Source organism: Haliotis asinina, chromosome 16 (assembly GCF_037392515.1).
Source record: "Haliotis asinina isolate JCU_RB_2024 chromosome 16, JCU_Hal_asi_v2, whole genome shotgun sequence".
Taxonomy (NCBI): Eukaryota; Metazoa; Mollusca; class Gastropoda; order Lepetellida; family Haliotidae; genus Haliotis; species Haliotis asinina.
Window position 1 is genome coordinate 12,020,955 of NC_090295.1, and position 17,632 is coordinate 12,038,586.

At 38.3% G+C, this 17,632-nt stretch overlaps 2 protein-coding genes across 2 annotated transcripts in view; one reads left to right on the forward strand and one right to left on the reverse strand.

Annotated features, from left to right (window-relative positions):
- The window catches only part of LOC137268208 (EF-hand domain-containing protein D2-like), a 265,230-nt gene that overhangs the window by 83,624 nt on the left and 163,974 nt on the right, over positions 1-17,632 (reverse strand). The gene's annotated exons all lie outside the window — the stretch shown is intronic.
- Positions 1-17,632, forward strand: part of LOC137268204 (period circadian protein-like) — an 83,355-nt gene that overhangs the window by 6,440 nt on the left and 59,283 nt on the right. Inside the window, exon 2 of the mRNA XM_067802743.1 lies at positions 2,203-2,296. Coding sequence (XP_067658844.1) covers positions 2,223-2,296 — 74 coding nt within the window. The 5' untranslated portion in view covers positions 2,203-2,222. The remainder of the gene's footprint in view (positions 1-2,202; positions 2,297-17,632) is intronic.

Below are 17,632 nucleotides of genomic sequence, written 5' to 3' on the forward strand. Positions count from 1 at the left end.
ACTAATGGTCCCAAGACATCCAAATTTCTTGAGCTGATGCATAGTTGCATTCCCAACAATTTTAACTGGGTCAAGTCGCTGAATGCAGATCAGGAGCAGAGTAGGTCTTCAGCAACCCATGTTTGCCACAAAAGGCGAATATTATTGTCGTAAGAGGCAACTAACAGGATCGGATGGTCAGGCTCCCTGACTTATGTAGATCAATGCATAACTTCTCCCATCAACAACTTTGGATTGTGGTGTTTGATTGCCCCAGGTTTGTCATATAGAATTACCTCCCTTAACCAAATCTCACGCACAAGTCAGGGAGCAATAAAAAGGTGGTATTACTCACCCACTGAAGATGCTGCAGTGTAATAATTTTTATGACAATATTACACTAGTGTAATACCGCTTGATGTATGATGTCAAAATGGTTCAAAGTTGTGACGTCACCATGCTAATGTCGCTGATGCAATTTTACGTGACCTTGCTTGAGTCGCGGAAAGCTGAAAGTCCTCACACTGTAGGCAATTTCAACGCAGTTTGTGTCTATTTACATTGGCAAGTAATAAACACAATACTAAACTCACTACTAATACTATTATTTCTAGAGCCACGGTAATAAATGTGCAGCTAAAAATGATAATAGACATTTTGGTCGATTATACACCAGTTCATGTGCCACGGTAGGGCATGACACGTTCAGCACTCATTTCCTGTTTATTATTACATCTTTTTTCCCTTTACTAGTAAGTATAAATGGAATCTATTTCTAATGATAGTCAAGATTGGGTATTCTTAGCACTGATGTTCTATATTTGATGTAAGGAAGTATCCAGAAACTAGCTAACGTACATCCATTAGATGCTTTCATTTGTAAAGTCTTTGACTAGCAGCATAAATACATCAGACCTCAGGTGATGTCATCCATTCAGGTAAAATAAATAAGTTGTAATGGAACCCATCACCATTATCCATTTCTTCAAAGTTCTATTAACATCATCAACTGCTTAAAAAGCAACAACTGTCATTACAGATTCATTCATTTGTATCTAAGTTCCGTTTTAACCCGTTTATCCATAGGGTCTTAGATTTTCATCAAAGTTTGTGAGTTAGTTTCTTTTGGCAAGCAGTGAAAGGAATGAAGTGTCATTTTAGCGGTAAATATGTTTGTATTTTTGTATATTTTAACTGTCTTTTTCATCTGCTATGTTTTAATTGTATATACATGCTTAAAATCACCTCGCTGGATTCATGTACATTACTAGTATATATATCCTGTTTAACTGTTAGTTAGCATCCACCTGACGAAGGGGCAAGGAATAGCCCAGAAACATTGTGAAAACAATAAAGAAGAAGTTGACATCCATAACATTTTGTCGTATACAGATGAGTGAAGATAAATTAGATAATATTGTTTGGCTGGCTTAAGTGGTAGCAGATCAACCTCTTTTAGTCTCAAGATTGACTCTTTTGATTTAAAAGCTTTCATGGAATACAACCATAGTGGCTTTTATATGAATCAGTGTGTATTAATAAATTGAAACCTGAACGTTTTAAGGGCTTTCTTGATCTCATCGATCCAAGTAAACTTAGTCTCAGTATTTTTCGGTGTACTCCTCTACTGAGTCTAACAAACCATAGTAGGAGGTCATGTTGGGTAACCTTTGAGATTGACCAGTCAGAACACAGTTTACCAAATAACGACAATGGATATTCGCACATACCTTTTGAACTTATACCTCGAAACAGTTTGTACACGAATGAATCGGAATGCCGTTTTCCATATGATCGCGTCTGGGTGATGCACATTGAGCACGCTACATATATCACATGAAACTTAAAGTGGTGCCTTTTGCTATTTACAGATTTTTGTCATTTATATTTGTTTTGGTTTCCATGGAAATGATTTGACTGAGTCTCAAAAGGGTGAGAGATGTTGTGTTTCCAGAGCACAACTCAAAAACCATTCAGTTTCTTGTTGAAGACTTGGTAGATATATGCTAAAGTGATGCCATTTTCTTTTTAGAGATTTTTGCCAATTCCTCAAAGTAACAAATGAGTTTGGCATTCCCTGCAGGGTACCTAAGAAAATGATACAGTGTACTTGCTTGAAAGCGTGCCACACTGAAAATGCACTCAGTCAATCAGGTTGTGACATTTATGTGTGAAGTAAGATAAAATATCTATTGATAGTCACTTTAACACTTTTTTTTCCAGTTCACTTTGTTGGTCCAATTATGTACCAGGGTGACAAACCACCTGAAGACAAATCCAAGCAAAGTTCTTCAAACTATGGTTCCCTGGCCCAAGGGTAAGTTAATACCTTTATATGCCAAAGTCAGGTTGATAATATACAGTTCCGTGAAGATCAGGAGTAGAATAGGTGTTCAGCAACTCATACTTGCCACAACAGGCCACTATGCTTGTCATAAGAGACGACTAACAGGATTGGGTTGTCAGGCTCACTGACTTGATCGAAACGTAATTGGTTCCCAAATTGGCAGATCGATGCTTTTGCTGTTGATCACCAGATTGTCTGGCCCAGACTCAATTATTAACAGACCGCTGCCATGTAGCTGGAATAGCTGAAATATTGCTGAAATATTGCTGAGTACGGCGTAAAACTAAACTCAATCTCTCACTGGTAATATACAGAAGGTAGAAAAGTAATGGATCACATGAAAGAACAAGTGTTCCTTTATTTTTCACAGATTTCTTCACAAGCTTTAATCACAGTGCTTTCATGTGATCCCTTATTTTTTTCCTTTGGTATATATGCCAGAAATGTGGTAAAATATGTTTTCAAGGGACAGCTTTTTTATGTGTCTGTTATATTGTTTGTGAAAAAAAAGGCTCGAGGTGTCATCACCACTGTAATGTACCCTTTGACTGCCTATCACGGCAACTCATATCAATTCTGGCAGAATCCGTGGTATTTTAAAACAAATTTCTCATGCAAGCAAAATAGGTAGAATAAGTCAACGTCTTTTGGCCATCTTTGTTACCTCCAAGAGATGACTATGTCTTGTGTCAAAGTATTTAAACCAACTTATAAGATGGAAGAGTCCAAATATATATACTCAGCATAAAAAGTGAAGGACCACCCCATTTTTCATTATTGAAGTACTTAATAATTTTTATTATGAACTATATAATATTTAAATATTGGGGTGGTCCTGAACTTTTTTTGTTGAGTATATTACAGTTGAAGATTTCTTCGGCACATTTTTCACAAAGTTTAGAGGTGGTTGAACGTGAAAGGGACATTATTATTTGATGTAAGACACTAACTAACTGAATACAGACATTTTGAGAAAGTTAGCCTCATCTATTGACATAAATGATTACTTGTTATGACTATGAGAATTTATCTGTGAAAAAAAACAGATTCATATAGTTGTGCTTCTCATGTTGTTGACAAGTTGCTAACAATCTGGTTGTGAAAGTGAAATTGAATGGATTTTCAGTAAGGGCATAATGTAAAATTATGGTGATGTGGTTACAGAGCAATTGTTGATGTACTGAATTCTTGTTTTCAAGGCTTTCTGTGAAGTTGTGTAAACATTGTAAGAGTGAGTATTGCTGTGAAGAATTGCAGTTCATATTTGACTTGAACTTGAAGGGAAGTGAGCGAGTAGGTATTGTTTAACGCAACTTTCAGAAATATTATGGTGGGGAAACAGGAAAATGGGATTCACACCACATGCCCTCATGTCATTGTGAGGGCTTAAGTTTTGTTTATCCAGAACCTGAAGTGATGCCTTTTGCTATTTACATGATATAGTCGACGCCTCGTCTGTCCGTCCGTCAGTCCGTCCGCCGGAGCATAACTCAGAAACCATTCAATATTTCTAGATCAAACTGGATAGATATAGTAATCTCAGCCTAAGGTTGTGCCTTTTGCTATTTACAGATTTTTTGACATTTATGTTTTTTTTGTTTTTCCATGGAACATTTTGGTGTTAATCTTATGGTGGGGTGGGCTTTGTTTCCGGAGCAGAACTCAAAAAACGTTCTATATTTTTCTGCAAAAGTTGGTAGATATATCAGTTAGAACCTAAAGTGGTGCCTTTTGCTATGTACAGCCTTTTTGTGATTTATTATTTGCTTGGTTTCCATGGAAGCGTTTCGTACTTGGTCTGAAAAGTGAGAGGTGTGTCTCGTTTCCGGAGCAGAACTCAAAAACCGTTCAATATTTTTCTGCAAAACTTGGTAGATATATCAATCGGAACCTAAACTGGTGCCTTTTGCTATGTACAGGTTTTTGTGATTTATTATTTTATCGGTTTTCATTGAAACGTTTCGGACTTACCCTCAAAGTGAGAGGTGTGTTCCATTTCCGGAGCAGAACTCAAAAACTTCTTAATATCTGTCAGTAAAACTTGGTAGATATGTGTGGCAGATCCCAAAGTGGTGCTTTTTGCTATTTACAGATTTTTATGATGTATTATTTTCTCTTTTCCATGGACATGTTGCTGACTTTGTTTCCAGAGCTCGAAAACCATTTCATATCTTTCAAAAGATCTTGGCAGATATACGAGACAGATCTTGAAATGGTGACTTTTTCTGATTACAAATATATGGCATTTATATTTTTCATGAATTCCTTGGAAACAATTCTGACTTGGTCTAAAAACACAATAAGTAATTGTCAGATGATTTGTCCTTTCAAATATGTGGGGGCCAGGGGGATATGTCATCTTCTGATGACTCTTGTTTTTAAATAAAAAAAATTTGAGATGACCCCAGACTTGAAACACTTCACAGTGGACATCTCAGTGTACCCAACCAGCCTGCTTTGCCGATGGCTAGCTACCATCGCATGCAATCGATTAAAACTTCATCTAAACATAATCATGGGTGATTGGCCTATTGATCACCACTCATAACACCTACTATTTCTTTATAGTTATTTCTACAAGTTGATTGAAGTCGATCTTGACACAAATGGTGGATTGTGATGCTGCTGCTGCAATATTGTTAAAAGTGTCATAAAATCACTCAATCAGGCTATGTCCATTGCTCTGAAAAACCACCAACATCATGATACTCCAACAGCATGTGTCTCTTCATTATCCGGATATATGGTAGCTATTGATAGGGACTTTGTAAGTATTGCTTGTAAGTGGGACAAACTGTACAAGGTGGAATTTGACGGCCATGACCAAGTCATTCATGACATATCTCTGAGGGTGATGGCAGAAGGTGATGGCAGAAGGTGATGGCAGATATGTAAAACTAATAGTGGTGCAGGTACAGGACTTATACATCTTGCACACATCGGTCAATCCTCACCTTTGCGATTTTTTTGGAGGAAAGCAGGTTATAGGTCAAAAGGTTGTGTTATACCAGCTCCAGGAATGGTCACATTTGGCAAAACTGGGGAAGGAAACAAGTCATATATATCTGGGGCAGCTATTTCCTGTAAACAGTGACTGCATGACACAATCGCTCATCTGGAACATTATTTCTCCGATCATGTCTATTTTTCACTTGCCAGAAGGCAAAAGGATTGAAACATTTGCTGGGAACTGGACCTTGTTGGAAGACCGCTTTATCTCTACCAAGCTTCTTCAGGGTTATTATCTGATGTCGACCCTCTTCAATGAGTATATCCCCAGGCTCAGGTGCTCATTAGACAAGTTTGCAAACGGTCCGCCAGATCCTTGCATATTCATGGCCATATGTCATCATTCAGTCAGACAACTCAATAATGGTGTATGTCGTCCGTATGGGTTCAACAGGCTCTTGGATTTGGTGATTGCATTCTTCCAGCGGATAGACTCTGTTCACATCAAAGTATGAATCAGGAGCACAGAAACCATTTCCCCATCACTCAGATTGTGCCGATCACCAATCCTCAGCATGTCTTAGGTTCAGCACTTAGATTCTGTCAGGTTTATATCTGCGGTTAATGAAATTTCAACACATTAAAGCACTGACAAACACTTGGAAATTATTTTATTGGCTAGTAACTTTCAAGCATAGCTAGCCCATATGGATAACAACACTTGGAAACTGTTTCGCAAACCACACTTCTCGAAGAAGATTTTGCTACTTTTGGTTGTGCCTTTCAGACCTGCACAGAGCTGGATCATGGATCTGGATGATGATGATGATGATGATGATGATGATGATGTTTTGATCCATCCTCACTGTGATAGTCTTCACTGGTTATTCACCGCTTCTTTTCCACAATTGGCAGTGGGGTATCTTAGTGGTTAAGGTGTTTGCTCATCAAGCCAAAGGCCAAGGTTTGATTCCCCACACGGGTGCAATACATCATGCCCATTTCAGGTGTCCCATGCTCTAATGTTGTTGGAATATTGCTTTAGGTTGCATAAAACCCAACCCACCCACCCACCCACTTCATCTGCCCACCCACTTCATCTGCCCACCTGGTGCACCTACAGAGAAAATCGATTACCAAAGGATAATGATGCTCTTCAGTGTTCCTGCGCAAGAAACCCAAACAGTAGCCTGGACCATGGCTCTTCTCAGTAACTGCTTGTCACCATTGATCGTAAAGCAATGCATTTGGAGATTCAACACAGGTTTTGCCACGCACTGCCTTTGTAATTTTCCGTTGGCTATGAGATACTGTGCAGCAACAACAACGTAGCTCTCTGAATACTCATGCTACATTGTTAATTGGGGAATGCGGATTGATGTGATTTAAAAATGACTTTATTCAGCATAGGAGGAATCATCAGGGTTCAACTATGACAAAATGTTAAATTGAAAGGTTACTGAGCTATTTTGCATTTGACAAGAATCCATCTGTGGGATAAGTGAACTGTATGATATAATTTAATTGGTTTGTTAGTGATTTTTCAGAAAAGCACACACAAGATTTCTTTCTAAATTGCCTTTTTCACAAGTGATTTTTTTTTCTCTGTACAGTGCTTATGTTGTCAACTTCATTGTACAGCGTTTTCTTATTTTGGTTTGGAATTGAATCAGGCATAAACATAACCAGTACTACTGAGACCAGCAAACAATAGAAGTGAAATGATACAAAGATCACGCTGTGATTCCTATAATGGTATATTGGTTCTTCTCATGACAGACGTGTTCAGGTCAAATCAAGGGCAAACCTTTTATCAAGAAGTATTTCAGAACAGGTTCCTAAAACTGGAAAGAGAGGTAGCTGTCGATGCATGTTAATCACTGCTATATTTGTTGATAATTTTATCATGCAGATTAGAATTTATTTTGGGATAGATGACAGACACACCATGGGATGGGGAGAGGCATCAAGTGAACAAAAAGTATTTTAACATCGTTTTGTATAGATACAAAAACAATTGGGAAGTGTATTGCTGAGATGCCAACCCATACAATTTCATTATAAAAAAGTAACACACAATATGCAACTCTGATAGCAGTGGAAATTTACAAATTTTTCAAAAGACACACAAAACTGAATTATCAAAAAACCTGCATGCCATACATAATTCAGGGCTCCAGATAAGGACTGTACCCACGTGTGTACTGATAAAAATATGCACGATACATTAGGGAAAAAATCAGAAAATGTAGAAGATATGCATCACAGCAATGGTGTACAGTCTTAGAATCATGTACAGACGTATTTGTCTGTAAACATATTGCTTTATTGTTTATTGACCTGTTTTGACAAGAGTAGCAGTGTTGTGGTGCATATATGAAACGAAACATAAGTATGCTTACCTGCCATTAAATTCCATTCAGTGCTCTAAATGTAACTTTTTTCCAGTACTTTTTCATTGAAACATTAAGGCATACATATTCCTCGAAAAATTATCAGGAGGCCTGATAAGGGATTTCAAGCACATTTTATTTAGTATCAAGCAATATGTGGATACTTACTACTGGGTGAGTAGTAATGTTATAAACAAGTTAATACTAATTTTGGCCCAAAATTACTGTTTTGCATCAGGTTTTTGCTGAAATACTAACTGGCCTAAATTAATGGTTGGCATCTCTGATACCGATGCATTTCAGTCCTGAATAGTGTTCAGTATAACACCACTAAAATACACTTGACATTTTTTCCAGATATTATTTTATATAGCAGACACAAAGGTTTTTGGCTCAGACTGTATGCTTTAATGTTTTACCAAATGTGAGTTTTAGGCTGCACATATAGAATGTTTGGGTAATATCGTTTGGTAATACCTGTCCTTAGGATACTTACTTGGTTGATATGTTGCAAAGAAATTCCACAGTTAATCAGCCATTGAGAATCTCCTCACAGGTGTGTACGGAAGCAGATGGCAAGAAACGTATGACACAAATTCAAAAGCAAAGAAGACATGTCCAACTTCTACAAAGCTGTTTGCATGAACTGTGCTGTTTGTAGCCATCAGATATTTCTGTCAGTCAAAGACAAAGCCAAGTTTGTTTACATGTACCCCAGTTCACAAACAAACTTGAAACCGACCAAGATGTTCCAACCAATGGGGGATGACTTCTTGAAAATACACCAATAGAGTGGAGAGAAGTTGTTGACAGGAAATTATCGTAATGGTTTGTAATGTCCGAGGCATGGAAGCCTGGTTAAGCTGTAATATTGACATACACGGAGACTGCACTAGTCAGACCGTCCCTGCACCTATTGTCTTGTGGGGTTTGGGTGGGTTCAGCCCATTCTTTGAGTCTGGGAGTCTATCTGCTTTCAGTCAGATCTGTCACAAGCCTGTATGCTGGGAAAGGTGTACCACAAAAAGGCTCTCAAGACTTCCGTATTCCATGAAAACAGTTTATTCTGAAGCATTGTACCAGGAAGGAATCCTACTTATTCTCTTCTTTGAAATGACAAATGTCCCACCACCAAGAATATTGGAGTCGAACTATTGAATTTTCAAAACTTGTGCTCTTCAAGAAATTTGTGACTGTTTGTTATCCATTATTGTAATGGCTGCTTGGATCATGCTTTTTTCACTGATATGTGTGTTTTCGTTGGAGTTGCCTTCTGATGGGTAAGCCTCATTTGGACGTAGATATTTGTGAAACTTGAACTCAGTCAGTCATCTGACGTGGGTCACATTAACATTAGGTTGGTGTGTGACATTTCAACAACTGATGATGGCAGGCGTGTACCTTTTGGAGAGGGTCTTCTCCTACGACGAAGATTCAACATCTTGGAGTTGTTGCTCTGACTATTCAGCCAGGTAACACTGAAACATTTGTTCTTGGTGCCATGCTCAGATCTGCCACTGTCATGTCAGTATTTTGTATCACATTATTGATGTTCTAATTTTACCTTCATATACTGAAGCGTGTTCAAAAAACATGTAGTTTAGGTGATCATGAACTGTTAAATGGATTCATGTCATAGAATTTAAATATTGGGTAATGGTAGTATATAGATTGGCTATCCATGGTACTGAATATTTCTGTCAGGTACTGATGTATATTTATTTCATCCCGCCCCACTGTTGATTAAGAATTTCCTCTTTGAAACTGGAAATGTCAAATCAGATGGTCACGTGCAGCTGATTCACTAAGAAGAGTGCAAAATCATCCATTGTTGCCATAATCCTGTAAATGTTAAAGGCACAGAGGAGAAAAAGGATATTGATTTTCTTGCTCCAAGCATGTAGTTTCAAACACGGGCCTGTAACTTGCTTACATTGTCTGCTCTTACCTCTGAGTTACACAAGCCAATCTGGTTTGTTAAGAGTAAAGACAAATTGAAATGCTATCCATTACCACTTTTGAGTTTCTATATTTTCAATTGGTTTCCTTTTCCAGCAATGCTTCCTTGTCATTGCTTATTGCTGTTGTATAGTTTTTCTAACAATATCGTTACAGTGGACACTAGAAATAGGATTAACACATTGTAAATAAAATGAAAAGTGCTTTTTCAAACCAGTCAGCATATAAAATGTGACCCCTTATCACCCTAAATCTGTTGAAACTTTTCGCACTTTTCACACTTTCCTATTTACGCCTTTGCACATGTGACGTCTGAAGATCCAGTGTAGAATAGGCCTTATGCAAACCATGCTTGCCACAAGAGGCAACTATGCTTGTAAGAGGCAACTAACAGAATTAGGTGGTCAGGCGCGCTGACTTGGTTGGCACGTCATCGGTTCCCAATTGCTCAGATTGATGCTCATGCTGTTGATCACTGGATTGTCTTGATTATTTATGGACTGCAGTACCTGATTATTTAGGGACAGGCGTCATTTAGCTGGAATGTTGCTGAGTGCGGCGTACAGCTAAAGATTTCAAAATAATTGCTGGCCCGAAGGTCCAGTTTTGCGGTTTTCACATTGGACCTGCAGTTTCAAATACATGCAGGCCCTTGTAGCCTTCAGTACATTTTCTGTCTTTTTTCTTCACCTGGAATCTTTCCCTCTTTTTTTTTTATGAACATTGGTGAATCATCCATAAACCTTCTTGTTGCAATAACTTACAGTTTCACTTCCTGGTATTTCAACACTTTGAATGTCAATACCCGTCTATGAAAACATCTCTCATAGCTTTGCTAATTGATATTGTAGAAATGGTGTGAAACCATGAACAGTATAACCTATTTTGTTTTTATGGGTTTGACTGTAACAAAATTGAGCTGCAGATTTCATTCAGGGCCTGTAGATTTTAAAGCTTACAGGCTGTCTGGCAAATTAAAGTAATGCAAACACTGCATTGTGCATATGTTTACTTTCTGCTGGGCAATGTGTGTCACTAAGATATTGATATTATTTGTGCCAGTATTAATCACAATGGCATATATGATAAATAAAGACATCTAAATAACCCAAGGTTCAAATTTATCTTTCAAGGCACAACAGTGATGGTGTCACCAACAAATTATTAGACAAACGCTGTCTTGGTCAAAGAGTGATGGGGTAGCCTTGTGGTCAAAACGTTTGTTCACCATGTTGATGACCCCTGTTCAATTCCCCACGTTGGAACAATGTGTAAAGCCCAATTTTTTAAAAATTGTCTTTGTCCAGGTTATATTTCTAGATTTGCGAGCATTCTCAAACGCCTAACAAAATAAATCTCCTTCCAATTAACACCTGGGTTCTATTTCCCAGGTGGATACAATGTGTGAAGCCAATTTTTTGTGTAACAGGTATTTTTTTTTGTAACTGAACTCACTTGCTCACTCACTGTTTCACTCACTCGCTCACTGGGTTTGGTTATGCTGATTGATCGAAAAGATTTATGAACTTCAGACATGTGTACTGTTATTTTACTTGACAACAACTTGTGAGAGTACATTTCCACCTTTGTTAAGCGAAAATATGAACATTCCACAAGACAAAAAACAATGGTGACAGATACATAGGTATCTAATTTTGTGGGGGGCATGATTCTTGCATTGGTGGATGCCAAGTTGCCATCTTAAAGACATGCTGAAACCATCCTTCCTTGTCACTGCTTGAAAATAAACTGCCATTGGTTCTTTGTGAAATGGAAATGAAAGAAGGGATGATCTAATGAAGTGTGCATGGCTTGAATGTAATTCCAAGACTTACATATGAGCTCATCTTTAATATATTTACCCGAGATGTATTTAATATATAACTGCCTTATTTTCATGCCATGTTCACATGCTTTTCTACTGGAAAGACTATCTTATAGTATGCGCTACTTATTATTGTTCGGAGAGCCATGCCAGAAATGTGAAAATGAAGGTGGTTGAAGTATTCACTGATTGAAGCATTCACTGATTGAAGTATTCACTGATTGAAGTATTCACTGATTGAAGCATTCACTGATTGAAGTATTCACTGATTGAAGCATTCACTGATTGAAGTATTCACTGATTGAAGTATTCACTGGTGACTGGTTTGATTCTTCACATGGGTACAATATGTGAGGCCCATTTTGGGTGTCCTCTGCTGCGATCAAGGCTCCAGATAGTTTTCAACATGAGTATGTACGCCTTATTTTTTCAATATAAGACTACTGGGAAAAGTACATGTAGAGTACTGAATGGAAGTTAATGGCGTGTAAGTGATCTCGTGTTTCGTTTTATACATGTACCACAACATTGCTACTCTTGTGTAAACAGGTCAGGAAACAATAAAGGAATACTTTTTCAGATAAATACGTCCATAAATGATTCTAAGACCATACACCGTTGCTGTGATGTGTATCTGTTATGTTTCTGATGTTTTTCCTAACGTATTGTGCACGTTTTTTATCCATACATACATGGATACGGCCCTTATCAGGAGCCCTGTGTGATGCTGTTGGAATATCGCTAAAGGCAGTGTAAAACCACGCTCACTCACTCACTCAAAGAACTGACCTTCTATGGGCCTTTGTTTCAGTGTGTATTTCTGTGTATTGTATTTCTCAACTAGATCATGTTCATGGACAGATTCCATCCAACACATGCCATATTTCTATACAGCTCTGCACACCCACACTTTCTCCAAACCTGCCGTATTTTGGCGCCAGTGTTCATGTGAAAATGAGACATCTTTTATAATATATCTGATTAAAAGTATACTTCCTTTCAAACGTTTAGAATGTAAATAGTGTAAACATAGCCACTTACTTCAGGCAGCTGTTCTAAACTAGATGTTGCAAAATATTCCATACTGCTTAAAGGTACTGCTTACACATGAACTGATGTATTGTAGAACAAATTTGTAAATTGAAAAGATTGTCATGAGTTGATTAACAAAAATCAGAGAAAACTCTCAAATTCTAACAAAACTTCACACCAAAATGCAGCTTTTCACATGCACGATATTTGCACATGCTTTTCAGTTGGTTCCTCCAAGGTCAGGAGAAATCAGTCTTTGATGTAACCACATATATATACATAACTTATAGTGAGTGTTTTAAGTGAGTCTAAACTTTTGAAAGGGAGTATGTATTAAAAATACACAGAGCTGACAAAGTTATTCTTTAAAATGTAGAACTGTTGAACTGCAGCATGTGAATCCAAAAATTGGAGTGACAAACTGAAGCCATCTACTGTCAAAACAGCACACTAAAGATCAACTGTTATTTCATTCGCAGACTTATCCTAACCTTTGTGTTGACATTTCCACTGAAAATAGATGTCAGCACCATTAGATAAAGAGCCTTGATGACCTGTTGACTCTACTGGTCCATTGATTTTGGAGGAAGAAAGGTCCTAAACATAATTTAAATGGATCACTTAAAATTTAGAGGTGACAAACGGAAAAAGAGCAAACATTTCCCTACCTATCAGTGCCTCTGGTCACCCACAGCTCTGCCCTGAAAAGTATGTGTTTGTTTCCTGGCAGGTCAGATACAACTCTGTACTCTTGCTTGACCTTGAAATCTAAAGCTGGTCTATTTTTATCTCTATGGCAAACAGCAGACGTTACAGTAAATGTTTTGAAAACTTACCCACATTGCACTTCACACAGAAAATTGCCTATCAACAAACTGTTTGAAAACATTTTTATGAAAGGATCTAGACTACTAAAAAGAAAAATCAATTCGCTTTAGGAGTGACGATAATCTATGTTGTTCCGAGTAAATATTTACTTGACCCTTATCAATCAAAATACACACAGTTTGTTGGGTCATAGTTGATCCTGGCTATGGAGCATTTCATGACCTGTTCAGATACGACCGGATGTGACTGGACTACTTCTTTGGACTAGTTACCTCTGTTTATTTAGATATGCAAATTGGCATAACAGCATATGCTATCTGACAAGGCAAAGCTTGGATTGGAGGTGTGTGCGATTAGTCAATACTGCTTGCAGTACAACTGCTATTTGTGCGTTTAGTAAATGCTGTTCATGGGTACAGGACTTGTGCAATTCAGTTTCAGGTTGTTGCTCACTGAAATGAAAGTGTAATTCTTTGGTTTTGCCCATGAGTATGTTGAAGTATTTTACTCTAATGTGTGTTAGAGTACTGTTAATATATTTAATATATTTGTCAAACACAATACAAATGCAAGCGTTTTAACGTCTGTCTAAATAGTTCAGTCATCCTAGCTCATAAATAGTTCAACCTAGCACAAATTGCAATACAAGCTAATTCACTGTTTTGTGATAGTCATAATATGTTTTTGAAGATATCAAAAGTATGTTGAACAATACATTGAACAAACATTTTATGTTCCCCTCCCAAAACACATATGCATGTTTGTTTGCCCCAAGACCTACCGATTGGGCACACTACACAGAGATATGTCACGTAAAATGGCATTTATCACTTAAATTCAATTTTCCGTACTCAATTTATTTGTGATATATATAATTGTTATTCAATTTACCATATTTAAATTTAGCATATTTAACATAAATACAAGTAATAGCAATATAATTCTCTTCACAACTTAATAGTTTATTGGTATATATAGCAGCAAGCTGATCCGTGTATCCATTAGTGAAGGATTTACAATCATCATTTCATTTTATGTGCATGTGTGAAAATAAGCATTTATGTATTTACCATATTTACCCAATTACACAAACTATATAATATGATTGTCAGAAAATGCAGTAAGTACACTCACATCACATAGAATTTGATAAGACTGGGTCTAGTTAGTGAATGGAATTAAATGTGTTTAAACAAATGATGCTGTGAAGTCAGTGTCTATTAGATGTCATGTTCAACATGCATAGAGTTGCTGTAGCTGGCCTTCCCCTCCCTCAACAGTTACCACGTCCTGGAGAGCATTCCAGATCATTGCCTAGATTTTCGAAGTTCTCTTAGTGCTAAGATAGTCGTCAGTTAATGTATGGCACTTGCAACGATCTTAGTGCTAAGAAGGCTTCGAAAATCTAGCCCCAAGTTTCCTACAGTCCTACAGTTTCCCACAATTACATCTGATAATTCTAAGCAGGTGCTTGGGACCTGGTGGCAGATCTGTGAAAGTGGGGTATAGACGATTTTGGAGTTCCTAGTTGTCAGGTAACATGTCCAACGGACGTATTGAATGATATTCTGCTGCCTTTGAAGTTGGAGGCAATTGTTTCGGCTTGAACATGCAGCCCATTTTTCACAAAAGCTGACATGGTGCAATTTGTCTTCATCTGTGTCTGTATCACCATGCAATATCTACTCTCTCTACTGCCACAGTGAATACAGATGCCTGTTGCCGAATGGATGTGTCAGAGACCATTTCTTTCACATCCAGTGTATTTCCAAATCCAAACACTCTACTCGTAGTATCACATCCTGTAAAAATGTGGCTGAACAAGATGTTACTGCAGATCTCTACTCCAAGCTTCAGCTTTGCTTCCTTCATTTGCCAGACCTTCCTTTTCTTTTTAGTGTTACTCCTTGCTTCTGTCATGCAGTAGATTTTGTGATGACAGAAGTACCAGCAAGTCTTTGTCCTCACCAGTTACAACAGTCGTGTCTTCCTTGGCAAGTTCAACACCTGTCATGACTATTTCTAGGTCTGCAGGACTAGGTGCATTTTTCACTCTACATCCCTGTTCTTCTAAGGCTGTACCAGGGAGATTGATGAACCTCTGGGCCCTTATTCTTGAAACGTTCGTAGCCCTAAGAATTCTTAACTTTGATCCTAGCCAATGTGTTAAGTATGGGCTTAAGACGTTCATAGGGCTACGAACTTTTCGAGAATAGCTAGCCTGTTTGTTAGATTGGTTGGCAAGAAAGTCTTCTTTTTCAGAATTGACTAACAGGTTCTCTTCACACTTAACTTCTACTCCAGCATCTCCACTGTCGAAGGTGAGCTATATCCTTTGTTGTTGGTTCAGCTTCATATCCATCAAACACAATGGTCGCAGGTCCATACCATACCATACATATTCCATGTAGAGCAGAATGATGGTGTCGTAAGTGCATCCTCGAGGCCAAACTACATGTTGAAGTAGGGCTCCTCCATCAAGAACATAGTCTCACTGGAGGTTGTGCTGTGCATTGGAGGTTGCTAATATGGATTCTGTAGCAAAGTCCTCAAGGAGTCAGCAGGTGTAGCTTTGTTGGCTGGTAGAGGAAGAAGACATGATGGTTCAAAGAGTGCAAGAGGAATGTTGAACAGTTCAAACCTAAATGTGTTCTTTGCACTAGATACAATTCTTTGGAACAGTAGTTTAACATCACCGTGTACTGCATTACCATCAAACTGTACGGTTGACTTGGAGTCAAGTGTACATACTGGGTCTTTCCTTTTGAAGACATAACCTGGAATGAACATTCCAGTCAATTTATCAAGTATCTTCTGTCCAACATATATGATATTCTTAGCATTTACAGGTTGGTCAGCTATTTCTCCAACAGCAATATTGCGAAGACTAGTGTCATCACTGAAAGGATTACTCTCTCCTAAGAACGGTAACACTCTCAGGATGTCCTTGTCCTTATGTTGCTTACTCGTGTTGTATGAGATCCCAGTAAATGTCTCCATGGCAACGTTTATGCTTGCACATGCTGGCATGGACAACACTCATGTAATATGTAGAATTTCTCCAATGCCTTAATGCACCGAGTGCTGTGTCCACAAGAAATTACCCTGTTATTGGGTGACAGCTTTGTCTGTCATCATGTCTGGGAATGCCTTAGGAGCATACATCATCTCCAAGACTATGTTCATAGAGTCCAGAACCTGATATAAGGTGACCAAGGAACTATGTGAAAGATATGAAAGTATCCCAGTCTTAAAAGAGTTGCTTACAGTTGATAATTACCTTCCACCAAAGTGGTTGATCAAAAATGATAACAGGTATTATGTTTTGTTGTCTTACTTGCACCCCAACATACTTCAGCAGGGCATATGTGCATAACATGTCACCAGGATTCATATCAGTCATAAACGAAAGGTGGTGGTTGATGTCACAGTGTGATCTCCTCTGTGAACTTGACTGCATGTAACCTGACCAAGAGGGTCTCGGAAACTTAAGTGGACACATTATCTTCCAGAAAGTGGACTTAGGTGATGTTGGGTCAGAAGACTGTTCAAGGTGAAAGTTCTTCATAAGCTATACATGCCAGACTGTTCCAGTTGGATTTGTATAAATGCATTCCAATTCTGCCAAATGCAACAATGTCTTTTATGCTGGAATTGCCTCGTGGGAATTGGCGTGATGATGACTTGTGTGGCTGTACCATTCCACAGAACGTGTTATTACCATCTAAAGCGCTCGCGTTGTGGTCAGTGTTACTGGCGGCAAAATGGAGGGGACCAATCGAAGTCCAGGATATGATACGTCAGGACTTCCTACTGCTACTGCTGCATTGTCTTCAAACCGCTTACCCTCTGTATATGACCAGTAGAACTCATGTTGATGAAGTGAGTCTATGAAGTGGTGATGCATGATGCATGATGCATTTGGACACCAAGTCCAATTTGAAGTGGTGGCTGCAGTGGTCTCAGAATTGCCTTTATAGCAGCTTGTCCAATGGATGTAACTTTAACTTCAGAGCTTTTCGTCAGAAATGGGTGCGTCAATAGAAGTCATGAAGACTTCATGAACTCATGAACTGAGTTTCGCAGGGGTTGTGTCCCATACTTTGTCCGTAGCATACCTCCTACACTATTCATGATAGCTTAACCAATCTTGATGTGCCTTTGGGGGTTTAGACCCATGTATGATTCCCCCCTACACACACACACACCACCAGTCTGGGGCACCAGTCTGTGGTTTCTGTAACAGCAAGTTTGAATTTGATTGAAAAGAAGCAGAACTTTCAAACTGTTATCTATTTCTTCACCAAACTTGGCACATAG